The sequence below is a fragment of the Parus major genome, chromosome 26 (genome assembly GCF_001522545.3).
Source record: "Parus major isolate Abel chromosome 26, Parus_major1.1, whole genome shotgun sequence".
NCBI lineage: Eukaryota > Metazoa > Chordata > Aves > Passeriformes > Paridae > Parus > Parus major.
In genome coordinates, this window is record NC_031795.1 from 5,047,923 (window position 1) to 5,068,835 (window position 20,913).

Here is a 20,913-nt window from a genome sequence, read left to right on the forward strand (position 1 = left end):
GGACAGGGACAGGACAGGGACAGGGACAGGGACAGGGACAGGGAGAAGAGGACAACCACGTGAGCACATCCCAAGGCTCTGCACCACGGCTCAGTCCATCCCACAGCTTTGGGAAAATCCTGAAGGGCAGGGAAAGGGTCCCAAGAGGCCCCTTGGGAACGTTTCCCACCTTCCTTCAGGTTCCTGTTGAAGTCCAGCTTCTCCTGGCCGCTGCCAGCCGGCTCGAAGGCGGAGCGCCGGGGCTCGGGAATGTCCCTGGAGGGAGAGCAGGATTCCTGCGGGACACAGGATGTCACTGGGCACTGCTGGCACCGCCAGGGACACCCCCAGGATGGGACACCCCCAGGATGGGATATCCCCATCTGGTGGGATGCAGGCAGGTTCTGAATCCTGGACCCTCTGAGCTCCCTTCCCCTCTGAAGGCAGCGCAGGGAGAGGTCAGGGAGAGGGAAAACCCAAGGACGATGGAAAAGGAAGCCTGAAGGGATGAGGAACGCCCGGAGGGGGCAGCGGGGGGGCTCCACACCACCCTCAAACCCCAGGGATGACCCCAGAGCAGCCAAAAAACCTCGGGAGAGCCTCAGATTTCGCTTTTGATTCCTTGGGATGAGGAAAAACCACCTGGGGGGAGCAGCCACTGCTTCTTCCATGGAATGGGAGGGTCTGGAGCAGGGATGGGGACATCACCACCTTTGTCACACCCACCTGTGGCAGGGCCTGGGGGTCGGTGCCATCCCTGGCCAGTGGCCCCGGGGGCTCGTGGGGCCGGGGCTCGGCACCGGGGGCAGCCCCCGGCGGGGTCTCGGGGCCGCCCTCCTTCTTCTCCTCCGTCTTGATGGCGCAGTTCACCATGGCGCCCGCTCCATCCAGCTCCGGGGGTGGGGACACGGGGCTCCTCATGGACATCCTGCGGACAGCAGGGACGTCACCACGGCCACCCCTGGCCATGGGCACCCCTCTCCCAGCCTGGATCCACACCAGGGCACCCCATGCTGCCCCTGGGGTTTGCCATGGGCAGAGCTGAGCTCTTGTTCCCGGTTTTCCAGGTGTTTCGGGGCTCGGTCCTCAGGGAAATCTTGGAATGGAGGAGTAAATTCCTAAAGGATTGGGACTGAGGACAACTGGGGGGACCTTCATGCCACGTCCAGCAAGCCCAGGCTCAGGGTGACAGGGACCTGTGCCAGCATCCCGGGGTCCCCAGGTCCCTCTCACTGTCCAGGAGCCGTGCCTAGAAAGCCATCGGAGTGGTGACAGGATTCCCGCTCCGATGGGAAGTGGAAATCCCGGCTCTGCCCAGCCATGGCTGGGACGGCACCAGAACGGCTCCTCTGGGAATGCCCAGCATGGGATGGACCTGGGACCGGCCACCAGAACGGGCTCCTCCAGGATCCCTGGGATGGGATGGACCTGGGACCAGCCACCAGAACAGCTCCCGGGCATGGGATGGACTTGGAACTCGGACCAGCCACCAGAACGGCTCCTCTGGGAATTCCCAGCATGGGATGGACCTGGGACTGGCCACCAGAACAGCTCCCAGGCATGGGATGGACTTTGGACTGGGACCGGCCACCAGAACGGGCTCCTCTGGGAATGCCTGGCATGGGATGGACCTGGGACTGGCCACCAGAATGGTTCCTCTGGGAATCCTGGGCATGGGAGAGACCTGGGATGGCACCAGAACGGCTCCTCCAGGATCCCTGGTGTGGGTTGGACATGGGACCGGCCACCAGAACAGCTCCCAGGCATGGGATGGACCTGGGACTAGGACTGGCGACCAGAACATTCCTCTGGGAATGCCCAGCACGGCACCAGCCAAGGTCCTGCCAGGGCAAAGCCTGGCCCCGGGAATGGCTCTCCCTGATCCCACCAAAACCCCCATGGGTGCCAAACCCCTTCCTAGCCGGATGGGCACCACAGGAATGATGATGAGTTTTATGGGGAGTGGGCTGTAACACCCCAAGGGGACCCCAAGCCCTGGCATTCCATGGGGTTTGTCCCCAAAAAACGTGTCCCACCCCTCGCTCCGGGTGCCAGGCGCGGTATCCAAGAGCCAGCGCCAGGATTGGCGGCATCCATGGGGATTTGCCTTCCCCAGGCCACCAACCCTCACACCACACAGCAAGAACGGGAACAAGCATTGTCCTGGCCTTTCAGGTGGGAATAATGGGAAAAGGAGGCTGTGAAGGAAGGGCTTTATCCCGGGACGCTGCCGGGAATCGGCTTGTGGGATTGCCCTGCCATGGGGACAGCACCTGCCTGGGGGCTGCCACCCCAAACCCAGCACCCTCTCACCTCCCAAACCCCCATCAGGAGCCCCTAAACCCAGTTTGGGGGTGCAAAACGGGGTGGGGAGGGCTGAGCTGGGCCGCCCGGCTTGGGGGCAGCAATTACATAACAAACAAAGCCCGGCTCAAGCTGCGAATTAATCAAACGGCTGAAAATAAAACCTTCCTCTCAGGAACTTCAAACAAAAGAAATGAAAACAACAAGGCCGGCTGGGTAATGAAAAGCCAGGGCTGTGAATAGGGGACAAAAGGAAGTGGAACAATGGGGTGTTGGACAAAAGCAATAAAGTAAAGGGAAGTGTGACAGCTCCACAATAGGGCACTGTGCTCGCCAGCCTTTCTGATCTTAGCGGGCCTTTTTATAATCTCGGTTCCCTCGCCCTCCACCGAACAAACCCGCCGGGTTTCCTCCCGGCCCCGCATCACCCGGGGGCTGCCGCATCCTGCGGCGCCCCTTCCTGCCCCGGCTCACCTTGGCCGGGGCCACCCGGCCCCCAAAATCCATCGCCGGGAAGGAGCGGACACGGTGGGAAGCTGTGCCCGCTCCAGCAAGGATTTGCCTTGTGGGGATGTTACAGGTGGGGAAACTGAGGCAGGCACTAGCAGAGCACCCCTCACCGTGGGGTTATTCACACCGTGTGAATATCCCTTTCTTCCCGGCTTTTTTGGTGTTTTTCCATGCAAAAATCTAAGTTTTTGTAGGTTTGGGATGCTGCAACTGCAGCACCGTGGCACTGAGCGATGTTTTTGGGTTGAGACAGGTACAAAATCCCATCCCACCCCTCCCGCAGGTCCCGCTCCTGCTGTGCTTCACCTCCCGGTGCCACTGGAAGTTTGCTCTTAAAATGGGGCCAAGCGCTTTAATAGGGCCGAGTTTGAAAGAGGCCTCATTGAGGGTTCATCACCCACCCTGCCGAGGAAACAGGGAAAAAAAGGGAAAAAAGGGAAAAGGCGGTGTTATCTCGTTCCAGGTGTGGGGTCCAGGGCTGCCTGGGGCAAGGATCTTCTCGGTTTTTAATACTCCAGGGTGGGGAGGAAGGGAGGGAACGGGGTTGGGATGGAAAATGCCAACCCAGAGGATGGAAACAGATCCTGAATCCTCATGGGATGCTTCCTTCCCTCACAGCGTTTTGGGGGCTGATCCCACAAGCAGCAAAGCCCTGAAACTCTGATATTTCACCTTTCCCCGCAACCCCAGCCCGGCAACTCCAAGATTTTGGGGATGGTGGCAGCTTTTACTCCCCAGTTTGCACCAGCGAACGGCATGTCCTGCAATTCTCCCGCTGGCCGTGCCACCCTTCCTGCCCGCCAGCCAGGCCTGATCCTATCGGCCCCGGCTGTGTGGAGCAGAACAGCTCCGGGAAAAGGGGATGAGGTGCCAGAAAACCCCCACCCTGCCCGGATCCAAGAAATGCCAAAATCCTGACGCTGCAGGAGCCTCGAATCCAAGAGATCCGAGATCCTGGAACAGCAGGAGCTTGGGATCCAGGAGATGGGGAGATCCTGAAGAGCCTGGGAATCCTAGAAAAGTCAGGATCCCAGCACTGCAGAAGTTTGGGAATCCAAGATGTTCCAAGATCCCGGCACTGCAGGAGCTTGGGGATCCAAGAAATGTTGAGATCCCAGAACTGTGGGAGCTTGGGATCCAAGAAATGTTGAGATCCTGGCACTTCAGGAGTTTGGGATCCAAGAGACAATGTGATTCCAGCCCAACAGGAGTTTGGGATCCAAGGGACACCAAGATCTTGGGGATCCAAGAGGTGTTGAGATTCCTTCAGTGCAGGAGCCTTTGGATCCAAGAGAAGCTGAGATCCCAGCAGAGCAGGAATTTGGGATCCCAGAGACACCAAGATCCTGACACTGCAGGAATTTGGGAATTCAAGGGGCAATGAGATTCCAGAGCTGCAGGAGTCTGGGGGTCCACGAGATGTGGGGATCAAGAGATGCTGGGATCCTGGTTCTGCAGGACCTCGGGGATCCAAGAGCCGCCAAGATCCCTCACCCTGTGTCACATCCCTCCTGCTTCAGGGCTCAGTCTGGGGACAATCCCACCCCAGGGACAGCAAAGACACCCTTGGAGAGTTGGCTGCCCAGATTTTTTGGGATGACCCTGCCCTCTCCTGGCCATCAGGCTGTCCCAGCTCTTGGAGGTTTTGCTCTCCTCCCTCCCAAAACTCTCCATCCATGGCTCTTCCCAGCTCTTCCCTTCAGGAGGAGCCCAACGTGGTGCCCAATCATCCCAAGAAAACCTCATCCCACCACCACAGCCCAGGAGACCCGGCAAAACAGGGAAAAATCCAAGGAGGAAACACCAGAGGAGCAATAACGGCCCCAGCGCCGGCACGAGCAGCAGCCCCGACACCCCTGGGAGAGGGCAGAGGAAAAAATAAAGACACACACGGAGATTTTCCTCTTCCAGGCAGGACCTGAGGAATCCCGGCCGGCCACCGGGACAGACAATAGCCCATCTCCTGCCAGACGAGCGGGGCCGCTTTCCTGCCAGACTTGGAATGTCCTTTCGGGGCCGCTTCCAAGCGTTTCCGCCCCGGGTGTCTTCCAAGAGAAAAGAATGGATGTTTGCTCGGCCGTGCCCGGGCAGGGATGGCCAGGGGTGGCCGATGTCCCTGGCTGGGGGAAGTTCACGGGGCTGCCGTCCCTTCCCTGGGGATCCAGAGCATCCCGGGATGGATGGCCATTCCTTGGGAATGGCAGGTGGCCCTGGGGGAGGTGGAATGTGCCGTCCATCCATGGGGTGGGAGAAACATGGATGAGGAAATGCAAGACCCCGGGGTTTGCTGGGGCCGAAAAATTCTTTTTTAACCCCAAAAGGCAACTGGGTGAGGGGTTTTAGACTCGGAAACGCCACCGGCTCCGAGCGTCACTGCTCGCAGCACGTGTCCCCTGCCAGGGCTGTGTCCCCACCCTGCCGCCCCACAAAGCCACAGCAGAAACGCTCCAAATTTGGGCTCAGCCCGATCCTCGGCCGCCTCCGCGTTCTCATCACCTCACCTGCGCTCGGCAGCAGAAAAACCCAAAGCTCCCCTGCCCAGCGGCACCGGAAAAGCTGCAAAATCCACCCTGAGTGGAAGATTTTTGGTGGGCACTGGGGATTTGGGGAGGGGGATGCTCCCAGGGGCAGCAGGATGGGGCAGCCAGGGCCAGGATGGGAATTGCCTGGAGTGTCCTTCCCAGAGGTACCCAATGGAAAATCCCCATCCCAAAGAAACCCCCAGACCCCAAACGTCCCTTTCCATCCTGGCAAGATCTTTGGGGTGAGCAGGAGCTGGGATTTCCCGCTGCCTACCCAAACCAGCCGGGCATTTGTCCATCCTCCACCCTCCCTCAGTCCCCCAAGGCGATTTCTCCTTCCCCAAAGGACAAACGGCCTCTGGAAACATCCGGAAACGTCCCCACGGGGTCACGGCACAGCAGTGACGGCACCAGCATCACGGAAACTCCCGGGCACGGCCGGTGCAGGAAGGAGTCGGGGTCACTCCTGTGCCCCCTTTCCAGCACTCCTGGGGTGTGCGACCCCATCCAGGTGTTCCCATTGAGGGACGTCCCCTCCTCACCCCTGGAATTCTCTCGGCACGTTATGGGAGGTTTTTTTGGGGGGAGCATCGATTTTCCATCTTTTAAGACGGAAAGGTGCAATCCAGGTCTCCAGGGCGCCCATGGAAGTTTGAATCCTAAAGAAGTTACAATTTTTACCAATTCTACCCCCAAAAAACCCCAGCCTGCCCCTTCCAAAGGCCATATCCAGGGTTATTAATGAGATGCACATCTCCCTGATGAGTTCCAGCAGAGTTCTGGGGGCAAACCCAACCAATCCCACTCTCCAGAACTTGAGGAAATAGGGAAAATAACAGGGATTCATCCCCAAGTTCTCTCGAATGCAGGGCAGGGAGGAAAAGAGGAATTCCTGGGCTGGGCCGAGGGGAAGAGGAGGATCTGGGAGGTTTCATGGGATGCTCCATGTTTTCCATCCCCTGTAAATCCCAGGAGACCCTGGTGTCCCAGGAAATGGGATGAGGACCAAACTGCAGCCTCTGCCCTCAGCAGCTCAGCTCCCACTTTTCCCATGGAATTATCCCTCTTGGCCAAATCCAACTTATCCCCTTGGGGCTCAACCTCCCTGTGTCCAGCAGGATCCCGGTGGGATGCTCCAGGTGGGCGGGAATGGGAAAACAAAGCCCCCAGCAAAGCCTGATAAGGATGAGTCAACCCCAACACATTCCTGTGGGATCTGGGATCCATTTGATCCATGCCCCACACATTCCCTGTGGGCTCTGGGATCAGGATCCATGCCCCACACATTCCCTGTGGGCTCTGGGATCAGGATCCATGCCCCACACATTCCCTGTGGGATCTGGGATCAGGATCCATGCCCCACACATTCCCTGTGGGATCTGGGATCCATTGGATCCATCCCAGAGTTCTGGGACACATCCCAGTGTCCCTCTGGATGGAGAATTCCCATCTCCCTCTGCTTTCCCACTACTCCAAGGGGGTTTATCCTTTAGGATCCCAAAAACAGCTAGGACCTTCCTTCCCAACCCCAAATCCAGGGATTCTGCCTCCCGCCAGCCTGTGTGACAAAACCCAGCCAGGAGGTCCATAATTATCCAAATAAATCCCAATCCCTGGAAGCAGCCGGATCCTTCCCTGGGCGTCCCCTGGCCCAGGGCCACCCCGCTCGCAGCCACGACCCAAACACATTTTTCCTTCTGCCACGGGGAGGGTTCGAAATAGGAGGGGAGGAAAAAAAAAATCCGCCTGAACCTCAGGTGGAACTTCCTGGCCGCGGGATTTATGAGCCGGGAATGATCTCATCAGGGAAGAGGAGGAAACTCCGCGGCGCTGGAATGATTTCCAACCCCGCTAAGTCCCCCCCATCCCGGGAACAATCCCAGGACGAGCCACGCGATGGCCCCGGGGCCGGCGCTGGTCATTCCCGTTCCCGGGAGCAGACGGGAGGTTTGGGATGGTTCTTCCACTTGAGGAGATGAATCCACAAGGAAAAAGCTCCTCGCAGCACCTCTGGCTCTGCAGGGTTTGTGCCCAGGGAATTTCAGGGGGCTGGAAGGATCTTTAGGGAAAGGCGATGCTCAGGAGAGGGAAATCAAGGGTGGGGAGAAGTCTGAAAGCACAAAGTCCCAAAAAAATCACAGGATCTCTAGGAAACTCGAGGAAAAAGCAAAACCCATTTTTTTCACCCTTTTCCCTCTGTCCTTCCCACCCCCTCTGCATTAAAACCCTACAAAACATTCCCTTTCTAACAGGGAATCCTGGCACTCTGTAAAATGGGGATTTACCCTTTTCATCCTTATTTTTTTTTTATCTGCATCAAAAAAAAAGTTTCAAAAGATGCTTTGGATGCAAAACCCGCCTTTATCCCAAAACCCAGCAGGGTTGCACAGCCCCATGATCCACAGAGGGGTGATCCAGATCCTCGGGATCCAGCAGAAATCCCTGGAGCAGCTCCCAAACCCCTTCCACGACATCCCTTCACTCCCCGAACGAACCGATTCGCGCTGAGCCGGGAATTAAACTTAAAAAGCGACGAAACCCAGAGAAATAAAGGAAAATCGGGGATGGGGTTGGGGATAACTCACCCAGAGCCCAGCACGGTGAGCCTGGCACGGCTCCCCTCCTTGCCCTGCCCCGGCCCTAAAAACCGGCGGGGTTTATCGGGGTGGCCGATCTCGGTGGCGTTTTTGTGTCACTTGTGTCACTCAGAGTTTCCAGGCACAGCTGGGGGAGGCTCGGCTGGGGCGTTGAGCGCAAACGAGGTTTTAAACCAGGCTTTAAACCTGACTTTAAACCTGACTTTAAAGCAGAATTTAAACCTGACTTTAAAGCAGAATTTAAAGCAGAATTTAAAGCAGAATTTAAACCTGAATTTAAACCAGATTTTCCCATCGCCTGAGGGAGAGAGGGTCAAGACATCCGACCCTTTTCCTGGTCCCTTTGGGAAAAAAACAACCCAAAGCGGGGCTTGCCCACCTGCCCTGCACCTCTCAGCAGGAGGGAAGCTCTTCCCAAACCTGTTTTCCATGGGAAATCCATGGGTGGCGTTGGGAATGTGCAGAACTCGGGGCTGGTTTGGGTCCACCCCAGTCCATAACCCTCCATCCTTGAGCTTTCGTGGAATTTCAAACTTTCCAACAATTCTCTGTTTTTCCAGGAGTTTGGGGTGTCCATCCCGTGTCAAAACCCATATCCATAACCCTCAGCCCTTGATCTCTAATGGAATTTTAAGCTTTCCTTTATTTTTCCCGGTTTTGGGGGTCCATCCCATGTCAACAACCCCTCATCCCTGAGCTCCTCATGGAATTTCACATCTCCCAATAATCCCTAATTTTTCCAGGTTTTGGGGGTCCATCCCATTTCAATAACCCCTCCATCCTTGATCTTTTATGGCATTTTCCACCTTCCACTAATCCCTTATTTTTCCAGGTTTTCCCGTTTGCGGGCACCAATCCCGTCTGGTGATTCCCAGGATTGCTGGGCACACCCAGGAGCACCCGAGGGTGCTCGGAGCCAGCCCTGGGGCCCATCACCCACAGCCCCCAAGCCCCAAATCGCACCCCAAAATCTTATGGGGCCGCGTTTCCGCCCCACAGCCACAGCCAGCAGCGCCCCGGAAACCTTTGGGGTCCCTCGGCGTCCTGAGCTGCAGAAAATTGATCCTCACCTCCAGATTGTCACATGGAGGGACAAAAGGGGACACGGAGGGACATGGAGACACTTCCCAAATTTGGGATTCAGGGAAATTTGGAGCTCCAGATGTTGGGGTTGCTTCACATTCCAGCAAAGGGATTTTTTTTCCTGGTGTTTTGGGAGCCGCCCCAGGAACCATCAGGGTTTTCATGAACCTCACTCAGGAGGAAAAGGCACCACTGGCTGCCCCAAAATCATCCCAAAAACCCTTCCAAAGGCAGCTCTGAGCCCGTTCCCGCGGAGGAACCAGGGATGGACGGGGTTGGATGCAAAACACTTTTGGCGCCATTTCCTCCCTTGGCCGCGGTTGTTTTGGTGACGTTTGCCCTGGTTTGGGGTGCGGATTTGGGTTCCTGAGCTCATCGCCCACTTTGGGTGATGCTGAGCATCCGGCGGCGACGCTTCCGGAGGCCTCAGGTGTGTGAGGAACAGCAGGAGGGCCCAAGAGCCATTTTTGTCGCTATTTTGTCATTTTTGGGTCACTCTTTCAGCTCAGAGACACCCCCACGTCCTGGGGTTTGGGTTTGAGACACCCCGCTTCACATCCCTCTGCAGGATCCCAAGGGATTTGGGAGCAGCCACCTCCAAACCACCACAATCCCAATTTGGGCCTCACCCCTTCTCTCTTTGATTTGCAGGAATCAAAACCCAGCAGATTCAGCTCCCAGATGGGTTCCTCACCTCTGGGGGAGCAGAGGGATTTGGGAACGAGGTTTTTGGGGTGGTTTTCACTGCTCAGCAAAATCCCAGCACAGACCAGAAGCCGCCAGCCCTCCCCTTTTGGCACACCAGGGGCTCATGGTGCTGGTGATACCTCTGTCACCTCCCCTGCTCTATCCTTGGGTTCCCTGAGCAGCGGGAATTGGCAGCTCTGACCTCCAGGTGCCCATCCCAGCCCGATCCTGGGAAGCTCGGCCCTGGCTCTGGGGAAACAAAAGGATTTGGGGGGGATTTTGGGGTTGTGCTCACAGCCCCTGGGTCCCTGGGCTCCTGTGCCTGTTCCCTGGGCTGTGCCAGCTTTGCCCAGCCCCCAGGACAAGTTTTTTTTGGGGAAAACACACAAATCCCACACCCAAAATTGTGTTTTCCCCGGCCAAATTCCCAGGACGGACCCACAAACCAGAGGAAACGCAGCGGGAAGGACCCGGCATGGGATCCCAGAGACCTGAGAACGCAAAACCCTAAAGGAGCCTTTAAAAAACCGGCAAATTCTGCTCCGCCCTGCCCAGCCTGCAGCTGGGCTTTCCAGGGGACCTTCCCTGCTCCTAAAATCCACACGGAGAACCAGCGGGAAGGGGTTCCCTGCGGGGAACTCGCTGGAGCAGCAGCCACGAGGGGTCCGTGCCACCCCCGCCCGTCCCGCCCGTCCTGCCCATGGATCCGGGCACGCTCCAGAGGCAGCCCGTGCCCCAGGGAACCGCCGGCCGGGGAGGAGAACAATGGGGCCGAGCCCTCCATTGTTCCAGACAAAAGATAAGGCCGGGCTCTGGCATTCCCCAGCGCCCGCCCTGCTCGGGATCTGCCGTTCCCAGCTCTGCCATTCCCGGTTCTGCCATTCCCGGTTCTGCCATTCCCGGTTCTGCCATTCCCGGTTCTGCCATTCCCGGTTCTGCCATTCCTGGTTCTGCCATTCCCAGCTCTGCCATTCCCAGTTCTGCCATTCCCAGCTCTGCCATTCCCTGGTTCTGCCATTCCCAGCTCTGCCATTCCCAGCTCTGCCATTCCCGGTTCTGGCATTCCCAGTTCTGCCATTCCCAGCTCTGCCATTCCCTGGTTCTGCCATTCCCAGCTCTGCCATTCCCACCTCTGCCATTCCCAGCTCTGCCATTCCCTGTTCTGCCATTCCCAGTTCTGCCATTCCCAGCTCTGCCATTCCCTGTTCTGCCATTCCCAGTTCTGCCATTCCCGGCTCTGCCATTTCCCAGCTTCTCCCTTCCAAATTCCTCCCTTCCAAATCCTGAATTCCTCCCTTCCAACTTCTCCTGCTCCTCCCGGAAGTCCCCAGCTCCTGCCATCCCCCTTTTCCACAGCAAAGAGGATCAAATGCCGCCTTTCAGCTCCCTTCATTCATTATATTTAATTTATCTCCTCTCCTCTTTCCGCCCAACAATGAGCAGCGAGAGCCGCCTGCACCGGCATTAAAATAACAATAACAGATTTGGGCTGGGCGCTCTCGGGGGTCCTCAGGTGGCTTCTTATCTTGTCCCTGTCTGATAAGGGACAGGGAAAAGGTGGCAGGAGGCTGCAGCCACCACCTGCATCTTTTATAATCATCACATGGCCCGAGCAGGCCTGGATGGGAACGGAGCATTAAATTATGGAGAGGCAAAATTTCGAGTGTTTCAGACCTGGGAATGGAGCATTAAATTATGGAGAGGTAAAATTTCGAATATTTCAGACCTGGGAATGGAGCATTAAATTGTGGAGAGGTAAAATTTCGAGTATTTCAGACGTGGGAATGGAGCATTAAACTGTGGAGAGGTAAAATTCCAAATATTTCATCCCCATCTCTCCCGGTTTGGATCCTTTGGCTGAAGGGGCAGGAGCGTACCCTCGGTTCAATCCACACAGGAGGAGCTTTTCCCATTAAAAATGATGGATTTGAGCTAAAAGCACCGGCAGAAACATTTGGGGTGCAAGGGGTGTTTGGGGTGAAGGTGAGCAGAGCTGGTTTTGGGGTTGGAGCAGCTCCACAGAGTGGGAAGGAAGGAGAGAGGGCAGAAGGGCTTCCAAGAAGCCAAAAATTGTCCAAAATTTGCCACCTGGGGAGCTCTGCCAACTTCACCCCGAATATTTTAACTCAAATCCGTTCTTTTTAAAAGGAAAATTGCTCGGGGAGGATTGCACCGAAGGGAATCTCCTGTCCCTTCAGCCGAAGAACACAAACCAGGGGAGATGGGGCTGTGATATTTGGAATTCTCCGCAATTCCCCGAGCTGCAGGAGCTCCGCGGGGCACGGCCGGGCCGCACAGACCCCACCCCGCAGAGTCTCCCTGAAAGGCTCAGGATGGGGTAAAAACCCAGAGCTATTTTCCAGCAGAGCTGTCAGAAGCTGCGCTAATTTATTTCCCTTCTGCGTGTTCCCGACTGGGTTAAAACGGGGTGGGGATCCGCTGATGCATCGCACAAAACTTCGCCGCGGCCCGGAGCTCCCTCCCCGCAGCGCCACGAAACCCAAACCTCCATAAAATCCTGCGGAAAACAACGCGGCGGAGCCCTGGAGAGCCCGGCCCGGGCTGCTCGGGGGTGGGCGAGGGGCTGCGGGACCCCCGGGCTGGGAGAGCCCGGCCCGGGGCTGAGCGGCTCCCGGGGCTCCGCCGAGCGCGGCCGCTCCAGCAGCGCCGAACCCGCGGCTGCTCCGGCCCCGCTGGGTCTGCTCGGCTCCTGCTGAGCCCCACAGCTTCTCTTGAGCCCCACAGCTCCTCCATAATCATCCCTGAGCCCTCCAGCTTGGTCTGAGCCCCACAGCTCCTCCTGAGCCCCACAGCTTGTTCTGAGCCCCACAGCTTGGTCTGAGCCCCCCAGCTTCTCCTGAGCTCCATAGCTTCTCCTGAGCCCCACAGCTTGGTCTGAGCCCCACAGCTCCTCCTGAGCCCCACAGCTTCTCCTGAGCCTCCCAGAGCTTGGTCTGAGCCCCACAGCTTGGTCTGAGCCCCACAGTTTGTTCTGAGTCTCACAGAATTTGTTCTGAGCCCCACAGCTCCTTCATAATCATCCCTGAGCATCCCAGCTCCTCTTGAGCCTCACAGAACTTGTTCTGAGCCCCACAGCTCCTCTTGAGCCCCACAGCTTGGTCTGAGCCCCACAGCTTCTCCATAATCATCCCTGAGCCCCCCAGCTCCTCCTGAGCCCCACAGCTTGTTCTGAGTCTCACAGAATTTGTTCAGAGCCCCCCAGCTCCTCCTGAGCCCCACAGTTTGGTCTGAGCCCCACAGCTCCTTTGTAATCATCGTTGAGCCCCCCAGCTCCTCCTGAGCCCCACAGCTTGGTCTGAGCCCCACAGTTTGTTCTGAGTCTCACAGAACTTGTTCAGAGCCCCCCAGCTCCTCCTGAGCCCCACAGCTCCTTCGTAATCATCCCTGAGCCCCCCAGCTCCTCCTGAGCCCCCCAAACTCCTCCATCCTCTGCCCTGAGCCCCCCCAGCCACCCCCTGCCCCTCTCTGAGCCCCACAGTTTGTTCTGAGTCTCACAGAACTTGTTCAGAGCCCCCCAGCTCCTCCTGAGCCCCACAGCTCCTTCATAATCATCCCTGAGCCCCCCAGCTCCTCCTGAGCCCCCCAAACTCCTCCATCCTCTGCCCTGAGCCCCCCCAGCCACCCCCTGCCCCTCTCGGAGCCCCCCAGCCGCTCTCAGCCCCCCCAGAAGCTCGGGTTCCCCCCTTTTTTCCCGGGGAACAGGAGGCGCTGGCCGGGGCAGTGCCGGGTTCGGGGGCTCGGCGATCCCAAAGGATTTTTCCAGCTTTAACAAGGCCGGGATTTTGTGCGCTGGGAATTCCTCACCCCCGGCCCCCAGCGATGCTCCCTCGGAGCAGAGAACAAAAGAGGGCAGCGGCTCCTCCGCGGGCTCGGGGCAGCGGCTGCCCTGCCGCGAGGGGATTATTTTGCTCCAAAGAAATGGGATTTTGAAGGAAAACGAGCAGCGGGTGTTTCCCCAGCACGGCCGGGAACTCGCGGGGTGGGACAGCGGCAGCGGCGCTGTGGCTGCTGGAGGTGGTCCCTGGGTGGTCAAAGCTTTTTTTGGGAGCTTTTTTTCTTTTTTTTGGGATTTCTGCAATCCCACGTGCGGGCACAAAGCGCGGCTGGCACGAACCAGCCGGGAATGTTTACAATGGGATAAAGCTGGAGCGGGGCTCTGGATAAAGCCGGGTGCTCCAAGGGGCTGTGGGTGACATCCCCGATTCCCCAAATCCACAGGCTCAGCTCCGAGCGACCCCAAAAGTGGTGCCAACAGCCCTGAAAGTTCATTTGGGTTTGCTGTGTGTGGGTTGGGATCCCGGAGCCGAGCACACCGAGGGTTGGGACAGCAGCGGCTTCCAGAGCCCCGTGTATTCCAGAGATTCCCTGTGCACATCCCACTGGCATCCTGGAGATTCCTGACACCTGCATCCCAGAGATTCCTGACACCTGCATCCCAGAGATTCCCATCACCTGTATCCTGGAGATTCCCTGCACACATCCCACTGGCATCCTGGAGATTCCTGTCTCCTGCATCCCAGAGATTCCCTGTGCACATCCCACCTGCATCCCGGAAATTCCCTCCACCTGCATCCTGGAGATTCCCTGGACACATCCCACCTGCCTCCTGGAGATTCCTGTCACCTGCATCCCAGATATTCCTGTCTCCTGCATCCCAGATATTCCCATCACCTGCATCCTGGAGATTCCCTCCACTTGTATCCCGGAGATTCCCTCCACTTTTATCCCAAAGATTCCCTCCACACATCCCACTGGCATCCCAGAGATTCCCTCCATACAGCCCAGTGCATCCCAAAGATTCCCATCACCTGCATCCCAAACATCTCACCTGTATCCCAGATTCCACAGCCCACCTGTATCCCAAATATTCCTGTCACCTCTATCCCAAAGATTCCCTCCACCCTCCACCTCCACCAGCTATAAAATGTTCCCCTTCCTGGGGACACCAAAAAACCCCAAAATTAAAAATAATCTCACTGACAGAGCAGATTTACCACATTCCTCTTTTCAGGGACCCCAGAAAACTCCAAAATTCAAACCAATCCCACTGAAAAAGCGCTTTTAAAGCATTCCCCTTCCCAGGGATGCCAGCAACCCCCAAAATTAGAAATAATCACAGTGACAGAGCGTTGTGTCCCCCTTCCTGGGGGCACAAACCCCCTGCAGCCCATAAATGAAATATAAATATAAATATAAATGAAATTTAAACCCCTCCAGCACATAACAACTTTACGAGCTGCTCCATCTCCCCCCCTGGAATAATGGACATTTCAGCAGGGAGACAAAAAGTCCAGAAATTCCCCTCAGGACATCTCCCAGGCTTGGGATAAACTTCACTTCAAGACAGATTTAGGGAGGGTTTGGGTGAAAGCAAAAATAAAAAAAGCAACGAGAGAGGAAAAAAGAGGATTTTAAAAAAATAAATGAGATAAATAAATTTGGGATTTCTGCTCTGCTGGGAAGGGAGAGGTGAGGGTTCTGCTGTGGGGACACAAATCAGCACGGAGGGAGATGATGGCGGTGAAAATGTGTCAAGAAAAACTGTCCTGAGCCCGCCCGCGGTTGTCAAAGGCCAGCTGCTATTTTTAACAGCACAAAAGCCTCCGAAAATCGCTGGGTTTCAAAAAGAAAAGAGGGAAAAAAGGGGGGCCGGGGGGGAAAAAAAAAAAAAAAGTACTGTATCAGTGTCACCGGAATGGATCCTGCACCAAATTAAATTGAAGGGAGAGGAAATCGCATGAATTACAAACAGGAGTTATCGGCTCACGGGAGAGGGAGGGAGGGACGTTATCGGCTCTGTGCTACGGGGGAAAAAATCACACTAACAGAGCTAATTCTGCTTTTTTCACTCCTCAAATCCATCACTCCTGCTTTTCCTGGGGAGTTTTTCCCGAGCCTGAGGTGCTCCAAGAGATGAAACCGAGACTCCAACAACACGGGCCGCGATTTTTCCTGGGCAGCATCATTCCTGCCTGGCACCAACCCCCTGGAAATCATTAATCAGAGGTGGAAAGCGGCAAACATTTCTGTTTATCCGCCTTTTACACCGTAAAACCTCTCCTTTAGGAGCACGCGGCTCCCGAGTTTCTCTTTGCCGCTAAACTTTGCCGGGTTTAACTCGCTGAGCTTTTTCGGCTCTCGAGGGGTGAAAAAAACACCCCAAATTCTCCCCAAATCTGCACCCCCAGCCCCCTTCAGGACCATCCCCGCTGCCTGGGGGGCTCCGCTCTGGGGTCTCCGGGAATGTCGCTGCTCGGGGACAAGGTTTGATCCCCAAAAAGCGACAGAGTTTAGCGCTGTCCCCGCTCCCACCCTCCCGTCTGGCCGTGCGCTGTCGCGACAGTGTCGCGGTGTTTGTGCCCCTCCGACAGCCGCGTGTGGCACCGGACGAGCTTTGCTGCCCGGCGCTGGCCCTGCAGGGGTGGCCGGAGCCATCCTGTCCCCAGCCAGGTGTCCCCCTGTCCCCAGGCCAGGTGTCCCCCTGTCCCCAGGCCAGGTGTCCCCTGTCCCCAGACCAGGTATCCCCTGTCCCCAGACCAGGTATCCCCTGTCCCCAGGCCAGGTATCCCCTGTCCCCAGACCAGGTGTCTCCCTGTCCCCGTCGAGACACCTGGAAGGGCCGGGGGGTGCACCAAAGTGTCACTTGTGGGGTGGCGGGGCTGAGGGACAGGGATGAGGGACAGGGACGAGGGACAGGGATGAAGGAGGTGGCGACAAGAGGGACCCGCACCCATCGGGGTGTCCCCCCAGCAGCCCCCAGGCTCTGTCCGTGCCACCACAGCGCGTCCGTCTGTCCCTGCACACCGTGGGGACACCCCCAGACCGCGCCGGGGGGGGCTGTACCCCTGTCCCTCTGTCCCTCTGTCCCTCTGTCCCTCTGTCCCCAAAGCACCCAGCGGGGACCGCGCTCCGTGCCCGGCACAGGGGGACGGGCAGAGCCCGGAGCTGCGGCTCCCGGTGGGGCTGTGGGACATGGGGAGGGGGTTCCGGGATTAACTCTTCTCCTGCCGGTTTAACTCTTCTCCTGCCGGGCTCCCCTGGGCTGCGAGAAGGGGGCTCAGAGCGGAGTTTGCAGCCCCGAACTTCGCGGCGGGGCCGGGACCGAGCGAGGCCGGACCCTGCGCCCCTTTCCCCCTTTTCCTTTCTCCTCTTCAAGCCCAGGGGCTCTGGGGGGGTTGTCCCGGTCGGTTCCCAGAACCGCGACCCCCGAGGGTGTTCCTCGACCCCCGAGGAGGTTCCCCGACCCCCGAAGAGGTTCCTCGACCCCCGGGGGTCTTCCCCGACTCCCAAGGAGGTTCCCCGACCCTCGAGGAGGTTCCCCGACCCCCGAGGAGGTTCCCGGAGCCCCGAGGAGGTTCCTCGACCCCTGAGGGTGTTCCCCGACCCCCGGGGGTGTTCCCCCGACCCCTCACGCTGCTCGGCCCCGCGGGGCTGTGCCGGTGCCCCCCGGTCGCACTCACGGCTCCGCTGCGCTGCTGCGCTGAGCCCCGCTCCCGGTGCTGCCGGTTCCGGCCCGGTGTCGGTGCTGCCGGTGCTGATCCCGGTGCCGGTGCTGGCGGTCCCGGCCCGGTGTCGGTGCTGCCGCCGGTGCCGGTGCGGGCTCCGCCTCAGGTCCGCTCCATGTCCCCAGCGCCTCCGGTGGGAGCTGCCCCGGCGCCGGGCGGAGAGAGGGAACGAGGAGGAGGAGGAGGAGGAGGAGGAGGAGGAGGAGGGACACCGGTCCAGCCAGCCAGCGAGCGGCTCCGGGGCGGCCCCTGTGCCCCGTCCCCTCCCCTCCAGACCCCGCCGGGGACCCGCGGGTGACAGCGCCGGCGGATCCCACGCTCTGCCCTGGAGCTCCGAGAGAGGCCGAGACCCCCCAAAACCTGGACCGCGACTCTGAGAGGTCTCGGGGGACACTCTGAGACCCCCGGAGCCAGCGGGGATCGGACCCCCCTCGCTCCCAGCTGGGGCTGGAGCCGCGCCTGGATTTTGAAGAGCCCAGCCCGCATTCCCTGGGGGGGATGGTCCCAAAATCTCAGCGACAGACCCCAAAACCCGCCTTCCAACTTCCCAGATCACCCCGAGTTTTGCTCCTTCGCTTTGCTGGTCCATCCCCCACCTCCCCCTTCCCTCAAAATTCCCGACCATCCAATTCCTGCCCATTCCCCCACCCCAGAAATTCCTGAGGAGCCTCGAGCGAGGAGCCCCTGGATGGGGCCGTGAGGCGCTCCCTGCTCATACCTGGGAGGGCAAAGGTGGGAGCACAAGCGGAAACCTCACCTGGGCAGGCCAGGTGGGGAACAAAGGGGGATCCATCCTCCCCGGCAGCCCTGGCACAGCTTTTCCCTGGATCCCAGCCCGGCCCCATTGTGCATCGCAGCCCGAGTGGAACGGTCCCATTGTGGCAGCACTTCGGGAATTCTTCCCACTCCCGTGGTTGCCAGCTTGGCTTGTGGCCAGTGTGGAAACTTCCTGATGCCCCAAATCAATCATCCCCCGGCCCTAGGAACACCTCGAAGGTGAGGCCCCTCTGAGCTCCCTTTGGGAGCCTCTCGCAGATCCCAAACTCTCAGGTTTGGGATTTTCAAGGGATTTTGTGGATTACGACACAGGTAAAGGTTACACCTCCAGGTGCAACCTTTGCCTGTTGGGAATCCCAAAAGGGTTCCTCCTTTTTTCCAGCCCCAGAAGGGATTGGCTGTATTTCATAATTAAATCATAAATATTAATAATATAATAAATAATAATAATAAATAAATAATAATTTTTAGGGAAACCCACGGAACCCTTCTTTCAAACGTTAAAATACTCCAGGATTTAAACGCTGTTAAACCCCTTTTTTGTTTTGTTTGTTGCCCCCACCCTCTTTTGTGTCCCATGGCAAGGCTGGCGAGGGGAACCACTGGACAGACAGACAGACAGACACTGAACCCAGCCGGACAGACGGACACCGATCCCCCACACTCCTTGAGAAGGAAAACCGGGAGCTCAGCTGGACCCACGAGGTTTTTCCCCACCTGGGGACCACTCCGGGTCACCCCACGCCCCAAACCCCGTGCCCCCCGTGCCTCATCCCTCCAGCAGCTCCCGGGAATTCCGGCACCCACCTTCCCCAGGGAATAAAATCCCCTTTCCACGGGAGCCAGGCGGTGCAGCTGGAGAGGGAGAGGGAGAGGGGGTGGCTTGGGCCGGCCAGTGTTGACAAGGAGCCTTTTTTTTCCTGCCGTGAAACCTTTAAAATGTTGTGTCAACACGGAAGGGCTGTTTATGTTTCACCAGCCGGGAAAGTTCCCATTGACTCCGGGCTCTTTCCTCCCCCACACCGTTATTTTCTTCCCTGGGAATTTCTTTTTTTTTTTTTTTCCTCCAAATGGGTTTTTTTGGGTTTTTTTTTTCACCCAAGGGCAGGAGAGGAGGGATGGAGCCGCTGGGATTTGGGGTTTGCCCACCCCACGCGCTGAGCTGGGAGTTCTGGAGGGGTTTTGGGCATCCACACCCCACTCCCAGCCCTCTCCCTGTCCCCATCCCACGGGAAAGAGCAGAGCAGTGACCTGGGATAACTTCCCATCTTCACCCCGAGGATTTAACAGCAAACAGGGGAAGTGGGCTGCACCCACCGACCCTAAAGGGGCTCAGGGGAACATTCCCATTAAACTCAGTGGAACATTCCCATCAAACTCAGTGGAACATTCCCATATTCCCATTCCCAGCTGGAGAACCCGAGGCCCAGCGAGGACGGGGCAGGACCCACAGGCGGCTCCTCCACAGTTTGTCCCAGTGTCACCCCTTGCAGCCCCGAGTGTCCCCAAAGCCCCCCTGTGCCACCCCTGGCTCTGAGAGGACCCCGGAGGCCGCAGGAGGGGGGGGGGTTCATGGGGGACCCAGTGACCCTCGCGTCCCCCCGGGCTGTGCTGGCCCCAAAGTCACTCCAGGGGTGGGAGGGGACGGGAGACGCCGTCCCCAAACTGGACGGGGACACGATTCCCAAAAGGGACCGGGGACCCTCGCCACGGAGCCAAAAAAAGGGAGCGGGAGCTTTGTTGGGGTCGCCATGGCAACAGCCGGGCCCGAGCAGACTTTCACTTTCCTTTCCTTCCTCGTCGGCCCCAGTGGCCACGGCGCTGGTGGCCGTCCCTGCCTGGTGGGTGCCACCCACACTGCGACCCCTCGGGGACCTGCTGGGCACCCCCAGGACCTGCTGGGCACCCCAGGACCTGCTGGGCATCCCCAGGACCTGCTGGGCACCCCAGGACCTGCTGGACACCCCCAGGACCTGCTGGACATCACAAGAACCTGCTGGGCACTCCCAGGACCTGCTGGGCATCCCCAGGACCTGCTGGGCATCCCCAGGACCTGCTGGACACTCCCAGGACCTGCTGGGCATCCCCAGGACCTGCTGAGCACCTCCAGGACCTGCTGGACATCACAAGGACCTGCTGGACATCACAAGGACCTGCTGGGCACCCCCAGGACCTGGTGGACATCACAAGGACCTGCTGGACATCACAAGAACCTGCTGGGCACCCCCAGGACCTGGTGGGCAGGAGGTGCCAGGACAGAGATGATGTCACACACGCTGTCCCCGTCCTTTCAGATGGGGTCACACAGGACCCGCTCAGCTCCTGCTCCCACCTGGCTGCACCTGGGTGAGGCAGCAGGATTCGCTCCCAGCCTCCCATCCCTCATCCAGCTTTCCTTCTGCCTGGCTCAGCAGCAGGAAGCCGGGACAATGGCTGGAGGGGCCGGCAGGGCCGGAGGGGCAGCGATCCCGGTGCTGCCGGAGCAGGGGGCACGCAGGGGAAAGGCACGGCCAGCGCTCGCCTTCCTTTTCCCAAGCCCCCCACCCTGCCCGGAGCCCTCAGAGCCAGCGGAGCTGAGCCCGGTGCTGGCTGGAGGCCCCCGGGCCGCAGGATCCCCGGGACTGAGTCATGGAAAGGCTGCAGACAATGGCCTGGCCCCTTCGGAACCGGCCGGAGGGGGCAAAGCCGCGAGAACAAACCCGGCCTCGCTTCCTGCACGGAAACGGAGCCATTGTTCGGGAATGGGCACGGGCTGAGCTCCTCACCGGCCTGGGAACAGCGCAGAGGGACCCTCAGAGGGATCCCCGCAGCCATTCCTGCGTCTCCACAGTCAATCCCGTGTGCCCTCACCCGTGTCCTCGTGGGAACTCCATGCCTCTGTTCTTCCAGCCATTCCTGTGTCCCTCTATCCATTCCTGTGTCCCTCTC

General features: G+C 58.5%; 1 protein-coding gene across 1 annotated transcript in view; it reads right to left on the reverse strand.

Annotated features, from left to right (window-relative positions):
* Positions 1–17,367, reverse strand: part of SOX13 (SRY-box transcription factor 13) — a 24,079-nt gene extending 6,712 nt beyond the window's left edge. The window contains exons 1-3 of the mRNA XM_033519854.1: positions 17,164–17,367; positions 706–907; positions 170–275 (exon numbers count right to left, since the gene is read on the reverse strand). Coding sequence (XP_033375745.1) covers positions 170–275; positions 706–906 — 307 coding nt within the window. The 5' untranslated portion in view covers position 907; positions 17,164–17,367. The remainder of the gene's footprint in view (positions 1–169; positions 276–705; positions 908–17,163) is intronic.
* Between the last annotated feature and the right edge of the window lie 3,546 nt (positions 17,368–20,913).